Here is an 8,127-nt window from a genome sequence, read left to right as displayed (position 1 = left end):
TTTGGTAGTTTTCAATCTGCATCTTTAATGTCAGGTATTTGGTCTTCAAAAGGATACTCATGAACTTTTTGAATATAAGCAACATGAAAATCTAAAAAAAAAAAATCCCCCCCCCCCAAGAAATCCACATTTAAAACCTTCCATTACACAACAATATTATAGCATTATAGCAAATCCAATATCCTTTAGATTTGGAAAAATATATGCAGCTCAAGTAAATTGTTGGATTGTTCGGATCCATCTTAATGCAACCCAAATCTGTAGCCTCACATTAAATATATAGTTACAGTATGTGGCTAACAAAACATCTTTTAAAAGCCTTCTACTTTTTCATAAATTAGCACCACATCTTCTGGATAAGCAACAACACAGTTATGTTCACAATAATGAAACCACATTTCACTGTGTTGCAAGAACAGAGAAAAAGATTGCAAGACTCACAGAGAAAAAAAAACTATTTTCTATAAGGACCCTTTCTCTATTTAGACAGACGATTTGTCTTCAAAAGGTAGTTTGAAAAAACAAAACAAAAAAACAAGATAGATACACACAGTGGAACATGTTCAATTAAAAATGTTTATAAAAAAGTTATTTCCATATCTCCATATAGTTCAATTGCGAAACAAGAGTTACAATAATTTTTCCTGGGTCTTTTGTCAAACTTGATGCGCACTAGTGGAGAAGACTTGTAGTGCAGTCTTTTCATACAGGGAATAAATGTACCAGGGATAATATAATATACACACTTTTCAACCTTCCAAAGAGGTCATATCTTTAAAAAAAAAAGGTCAAATTAGAAACAGCAGATCAGAATGATCTGAAAAATACATATAATATATATGATTTTTCTCAGTTGTTTTTTTTTCTTTTTAGCAAATAAATTAGAAAAGCTGAAGAGCCACAGTTCTGATGCGCTGACGAGTTTCTCTTGTCAACACAGAGTCTGAATGGCTGTGTGTGTGTGTGTGTGTGTGTGTGTGTGTGTGTGTGTGTGTGTGTGTGTGTGTGTGTGTGTGTGTGTGGACCAGTGTAGCAGGAGCCACTGGGAGGCACAGGAGGTCACAGGAAGGCAGTTGTTGGGCCCCTGATTGATGATTAAAAACGAGGAGTGTGTAGAGGTTGGGGGGATCGTGTGTTTTTTAGGCTACCTGGCACGCGCTTGAGTCCCCATGGACCCAGTTGCAGATCTGAGCATATTTCAGGGGTGTTATCCTCACTGCCACGTTGTAATCCTGCTGCGTCCCGTCCCCATTAACATCCACCCACTGGTGACCGGAGAAGACTCCAATGATCTTTCTCTTCCACTTCTTCTTGCCTGGTTCTTTGAGGCGGATGTAGACCCCAGAGCCACTGGAGCCAGGTTTGGCATCGCAGTATTGGTACAACAAATCACTGGATTCCTCAGACACGGAGCAGAACCGGTACACCAAGTTACCAGGTCGGTCATCATCGAAGCCGGAGAAGTGGATCCTCCCAGCAGGAAGCTTCTTGACTGAGGAGATCACACCCAGATCCATGTGCTTGACTTTTGAGGATTTCTTCAGCTCCAGAACAGCATAGTCGTAATCCGCAGCCAGTCCACCCGACACGCCTTTGAACCAACCCTTAGGAACCTGGGTCTTTTTGACTGTTGTCCACCTAAATGATGGTTTCTCAGATTCCACGCTTCGCCTATTCCGGTTCTTCCTACTTTTCCCTTTTCCCCTCCCTTTACCGCCATTCTCATCCTTTTCCTGTCCGTCTTCTTGAGCTGTGTCTCCCTTTCTTCTTCTACCTTTTCGTCGTCCTCCTCTCTCTCTGCCTCCTTTCCCTCGCCTGGATTTCTCCTTCAGAATCCCGACACGTAGTTTCTGCGCTCCATCTAGATAATCCTTTCCATCATGGATGCAGTGGGCAGCAGTCAGCACATGTTTAGGGGATACCAGAACCCCAGAACAGCCTGTGGACACCTTCACAGAGCTGGAAAACGGATATTTGGTAGAGAACTGCTTATCAGCGATGGTGAAGCGGGTATCTGTGCCATACACCTCTCGTTTGTGGCGAGAGCTAGACGAGGCATTTCTGGACCATGCAGTCATCTCGTTGAGACCCTGCACAGAAATGGAAGTAAACGTGCGTGTGCCATTTTCGTAGACTGTCTCGTAAGACAAGAACTGCTCCAAGTCTTCCAGGGAAGGTGAAGGAAGGCGACGCTGGCACTCGATCCCACAAGTCCCACTTAGCTCTGGCTGTGGATGAGCTGAGAAGCTTGGGCTGCTGAGAGGCACAGTACGTCTTTTCCTCACCAGAGGAACTTTCCACTGCGGCCAGGTGTACTCATCATCTACAGCAGCTACAGCCACCACAGCCAGCACTGTCACTGGGACCAGGACACAGAAGGGTATGTGGCCCATTGTTAAGTTGGGCCTGGCTCTGAAAAATAAGAACATATGAGGGAATTATTATTATTATTATTATTATTATTATTATTATTATTATACTTTCTTTAGCCACACATGATACTAATTGTAGCATTGATGGTTGCTCACTCCACTCTTAAAACTCTATGCTAAAATAGCTCAACATCAGTACATCATTTGCCATATATTTATGGCATAAATATATTTATGGCATAGAGGATATATCCTACTGACTTTGATGACATCCTGCCTTTTCCTTTGTCACCTGCTAGCATTACCACAAGCATGAACTGTTGGATGGATTCCCATAAATCTTGCCCATTTAATCCTTTGCTAACATCAAAACACCAAAAGAACAATTGCCATAAAACTCTCTGCACATATTCGTGGTCCCAACAGGATGTACACTGCTGACTATGGTGACTCTCTTAGTTTTTCTCTAGCAGACACTCACACCATCGTGAGGGTGACACTTAGCCTCCTAGGACCTGGCGTCCACATATGTGGACATTACATTTTGGGTCATTTAGACCAAAATACTAAATCTTGCTCAACAAGGGCCTGATATCCACTTACGAGGACATTATATTGCAACTGTTCTATCGAAATTTCAAATGAATATCCTCATATGTGGCTCTCATTTTTCTCAGAAACAAAAATTAGACCAAAAAAAATCAGGTAATTCTTTGTTTTTATATTCATCAGGTCCCAATCAGCCCAAATATCAAAGGGAAATTAAAAAATGCATGCCATGTAAGAGTTCGGGTCTTAGGAGGTTAAGGTTGGTGTAATCTTTAGTCATCTGTGTTCCCCAGAGGGTGAACCATAAAGATTCTTGCAATGACAAGCTTTTCATGTGGGACCACAAATTTGTCAACATTTCCCCCTTTTCCTGAAATACACTCAACAAAAATATAAACGCAACACCTTTGTTACTGCTCCCATTCCCCATGGGATGGACGTAGAGACCTAAAATTCATTCCAGATACACAATATAACCATCCCTCCCAAACAGTGGTCACAAATCAGTCCAAATGTGTGGTAGTGGGCACATCTGCCATATTGAGATAATCCATCCCACCTCACAGGTGTGCCACATCAGGATGCTGATCTGACATCATGAGTAGTGCACAGGTGTACCTCAGACTGCCCACAACAAAAGGCCACCCTGGAATGTGCAGTTTCTTGCGCTATTGGGGGTCTGGGGACCCAGAACCGGTCAGTATCTGGTGTGACCACCATTTGCCTCATGCAGTGCAACACATCGTCGCATGGAGTCTATCAGATTGTCAATTGTGGCCTGTGGAATGTTGGTCCACTCCACTTCAATGGCTGTGCGAGGTTGTTGGATATTCGTGGGAACTGGTACACGCTGTCGTATACGCCGGTCAAGCACATCCCGAACATGCTCAATGGGTGACATGTCCGGTGAGTATGCTGGCCATGCAAGAACTGGGACATTCTCAGCTGCCATCTGCCCTGAACAATGTGAACCATGATTCATCCGTGAAGCGCACACCTCTCCAACGTGCCAGACGCCATCGAATGTGAGCATTTGCCCACACAAGTCTGTTACGGCGACGAGCTGGAGTCAGGTCAAGACCCCGATGAGGACGACGGGCATGCAGTTGAGCGTCCCTGAGACGGTTTCTGACAGTTTGTGCAGAAATTGTTTGGTTGTGCAAACCAATTGTTCCAGCAGCTGTCTGGGTGGCTGGTCTCAGACGATCTTGGAGGTGAACCTGCTGGATGTGGAGGTCCTGGGCTGGTGTGGTTACACGAGGTCTGCGGTTGTGAGGCCGGTTGGATGTGCTGCCATATTCTCTGAAACGCCTGTGGAGACGGCTTATGGTTGAGAAATGAACATTCAATGCACGGGCGACAGATCTGGTTGACATTCCTGCTGTCAGCATGCCAATTGCACGCTCCCTCATTGCTTGTGGCATCTGTGGCATTTTGCTGTGAGACAAAACTGCACATTCCAGGGTGGCCTTTTGTTGTGGGCAGTCTGAGGTACACCTGTGCACTACTCATGATGTCAGATCAGCATCCTGATGTGGCACACCTGTGAGGTGGGATGGATTATCTCAATATAGCAGATGTGCCCACTACCACACATTTGGACTGATTTGTGACCACTGTTTGGGAGGGATGGTTATATTGTGTATCTGGAATGAATTTTAGGTCTCTACGTCCATCCCATGGGGAATGGGAGCAGTAACAAAGGTGTTGCGTTTATATTTTTGTTGAGTGTATATAAACATTCACGACATGGACACGCTAAAAAAAAAAAAAAAAGAGACCATTAGTCATCCTGATATGACAAATCATAATAATCCTCTAGCTGTAGCCAACAGGTTGTTCCTCTGAGAACTATTGGACAGAATGAATTTTGGTTGGTTCAGACTAAAACACCTCAATATCACGAGATCATTTGCCATGCAATTTTTTTACATGCCACTGTAGTGCATGGAGGACATATTCCACTGACTAGCGATTCCCTGCTAGTCGTCCTGAGCTTCAACTTAAGAAGGCTGAAACCTATTGGATGGTTTCCCATAAATATTAGTGCAGAGATCCATGGTTCCCAGATGCTTAACCATAATGACACTGGCAATGCCTTGGCTTTTCATGTAGGACTACAAACTGTCAAAATTTCCCATTTATTAATTGTAATATCTAAACATCCACAACATGAATTAGCATAACAATTTAAAGTTGGTGGTTCCCCAAATTATGAACCACAATAACTTTGGTCACCCCAAGGTTCATGTTTGTGGTTTTGAAGTGAAATGTCTCAACACTTTTTGTACTGTTTGCCAGGGATTTTTTCCCCCAGACACTAATAATTAAGTATGTTCAGAATATAGGAACACTCTGATTTCCCTGGAATGAAAAGGTCCAATGTTAAGACCCCTGGATCACAATATGCACAGTCCCAATACAGCCACAGGGAGGCAATATAGCCCAAAACATTAGAGATGTCCAACAGACTTGCAGTTCTGCAGCACTACAGTTGGCTGTACAGCAGTGTGACAGCACATCACACTTATGTATTTAAATGCTTGCCAAAAATGGTTGCAAATTGGTGCAGTTTTATTTTTATTAGAAGCAATGGCACTCAGTTTAAAGTAGTCTTGTGCTCCTCAGACATGTCTCTGGAGCTGTTACATTAGCTGTGTGGTTGAAAGATTTATATCCTCTGAATCTTGCTGGAGGCTGCGGGGAGAGAAAAGGATAAGATGAACCCTGATCCTCCGAATGGGCTGAGACATTGGCTTGGAGGTTCGCCACAATGGTTAACCTTCTCTTTCTGTAATGACAGTATCTGGTTTCCTCAGCTGCACTCGACTCTTTGCATGCACACGAATGACATCAAACACTGAGACTGTGCAGTCTGCACACAGCCTGCTGGCTCGTGCTTCTACTGTACGACTGTGACGTTGCCAACAGCCCTGATAAACCTAAAAAGAAAATTACAATTTGTGTGCGTTTTAATAGATTCAGCAGACCGTCACTTCACTGCAGAGCAGTTTCGTCAGCGTGGCTGTGGCGATGAAGTCACACGTATGCAAGGAGAGAGAATGATTTGGCACAAAAGTGCAAATCCAAAAGTTAATTTTAAAAAGAAGTCAGGGGTGAAAATATACAGGGTTGAAACTGAGTATGACAGACCAGCTGGAACACAAACCTTTAAGATGGGGCAAGGGAGGTGGGGGGTTCCAAAGACACACTGCCTTTCAATTAGATGCTGATGTGTTGTGAAAAAGGCATGCTGCCTGGTTTGGTACAGTTCCCAGGAGACTCAGCTGAGACAGAGAACCTCACTGGTCAAGGAGTCAACCCTCCAGCTGATAAACTTGTCATTAAGCACACTGTCCTTCAAGTAAGTATAACTGTAGTTGGGACTTTTTGGCTTCAGCTTACCATAAATCTTCTAATAAAACTTACCCATTGGCCATCATTTAGCCACCCTACAACAGACAGCAATAAACTACAAGCCCACAAGAGCTGTAAAACTCTCTCAATAAATGAGAAGACAAAAATGACGTTTAGTTTTGTGTTTAACTTCACACTCTTGCTGCCAGACTCAGACACAAACACACAATCTAGGAGAAAGCCTGCAATTATTCGACAGAGAGTGGAAACTGATATGCTGCCATGGTGGCTCTCGGTCTTAGCAGAAGGCCCTCATTTCAGGCTGTGCCCTCTTCCTCCCTCCATGGAAGAAGTCACAGGAAAGTATCGGGGGCGCCCGGGAGATAAACGTCACCAAGGGGTGGCGCTGTGGCACAATGGTGTATAATGAAATCAGTAAGCGTTAGCATTCACTGAAGCCTTTTTTCTTAATATTAGATCCACTTCTGTCAGTCAGGTGGTAAAGAGATAAAAGATTCAGAAATCTGACAAAAATCTGACATTTTTACTTTGATTAAAAAAATCAAAGTAAAAATGTGAGGCGTGTGTTTTCATTGGCAACACTAAAATGTAAATAAATCTACAATTAAATCCCATATTTAGCACATATTCAGTAATTCCACATCTGCATCACCTGTACGTGGAGAGTAAATTGACAACGTGTCTATTTAAGAATGCACTGAAAGTATTTCAGTGTGCCCTAAGGGAATAACATCGCACAACAATAGTAATTATACTCAAAATTACTGAAGCCCGTGTGTGTGTTTGTGTTTGCACTCTAATCCAATTAAATCAACTTTTAAAACATCAACAGGTCGGAGTAAAACGAAAAGAAAATCTATTAAAAATGTAAATAAGTTTTAAAGAAAGAAAGAAAGAAAGAAAGAAAGAAAGAAAGAAAGAAAGAAAGAAAGAAAGAAAGAAAGAAAGAAAGAGACTGAATAAAGTCAGTCATTCCCCGCGTTCCCCATCGGGACACAATAATAATGGGTAAGTGTGCACAATAGCGCTTCCTACCTGCTCGCATTCGATTGATGGATCTGCCAAATCCGCAACGTTATTGTTTGTTTTCCCAGGACCTACACAAATGAACTGGAAAACAAACGGGACTTCACTGCATCCCAGACCTTCTGCTATCAGCAGGGCGATGGCTGCCTTCTCCTCATTGCTCCTTCAAAGAGGCTGAGAGACAAGTCGCTCCGCTCACACTGCACTTGATGCTGAGGAGGGAGGGAGGGAAGGAGGTAGGAAGGGAGGACTGAGGAGGGAGGAAGGGAGGCAAGGGGGGAAAATGTGAAAGGGACTTCTTTTTTTTCACTTGTGACAAAAGCTGTTCACATATGGGTGGGACCAGACCTTGCGATCTAACTAAAAGGCTGAATCGGGAGTGTCAGTGGTCTATTCACCAGCAAACCCGGTCTGCGTGGAGGAGGTGGAGGAGGGGAAAAATAAAAATGAAACGCACCTCAGTCTGTAGAACTGTGGAGGAATTAATTCAAGCGGTCGCTACAGAGTGTGGGGCGTTTCTGTTGTGGTGCGTGTGAGTCTCCACATCTGCAGCGCTCTTATTCTACAGCGTGAGGTGTAAACGCCACAAAAATATCATAAGCAGCTGCTATTAACATGTTTTTTTCCTTCTTCACCTTAATATATCAAACATATTCACCGATTACCGATATAGTTTTATACTTTTTGACCCTTCAAATCGAATTCCACACCTTTTGATTTAGTGAGGCCACTGTTGTTGTGACTTAGCGCTATATAAATTAAACTGAACAGAGCTGGATAGATTTGTTACCCCTTAAAAGAT

General features: G+C 43.3%; 1 protein-coding gene across 1 annotated transcript; it reads right to left on the bottom strand.

Annotated features, from left to right (window-relative positions):
* Nucleotides 1-853: 853 nt before the first annotated feature.
* prss35 (serine protease 35) lies at nucleotides 854-7,679 on the bottom strand. Its single transcript, XM_085290852.1, has 2 exons — nucleotides 7,335-7,679; nucleotides 854-2,412 (listed from the first exon to the last, which is right to left on the bottom strand). Exon 2 carries the CDS (start codon nucleotides 2,391-2,393, stop codon nucleotides 1,140-1,142), a length of 1,254 nt encoding a protein of 417 aa, XP_085146978.1. The 5' UTR covers nucleotides 2,394-2,412; nucleotides 7,335-7,679; the 3' UTR covers nucleotides 854-1,139.
* Between the last annotated feature and the right edge of the window lie 448 nt (nucleotides 7,680-8,127).

This window comes from Mchenga conophoros, linkage group LG11, assembly GCF_057382185.1.
Source record: "Mchenga conophoros isolate Kocher_MC1m ecotype Shallow Benthic linkage group LG11, M_conophoros_male_GT1.1, whole genome shotgun sequence".
Classification (NCBI taxonomy): domain Eukaryota; kingdom Metazoa; phylum Chordata; class Actinopteri; order Cichliformes; family Cichlidae; genus Mchenga; species Mchenga conophoros.
Note: the sequence above shows the minus strand (reverse complement) of the source record. Positions and strands in the feature narration are given on the sequence as shown.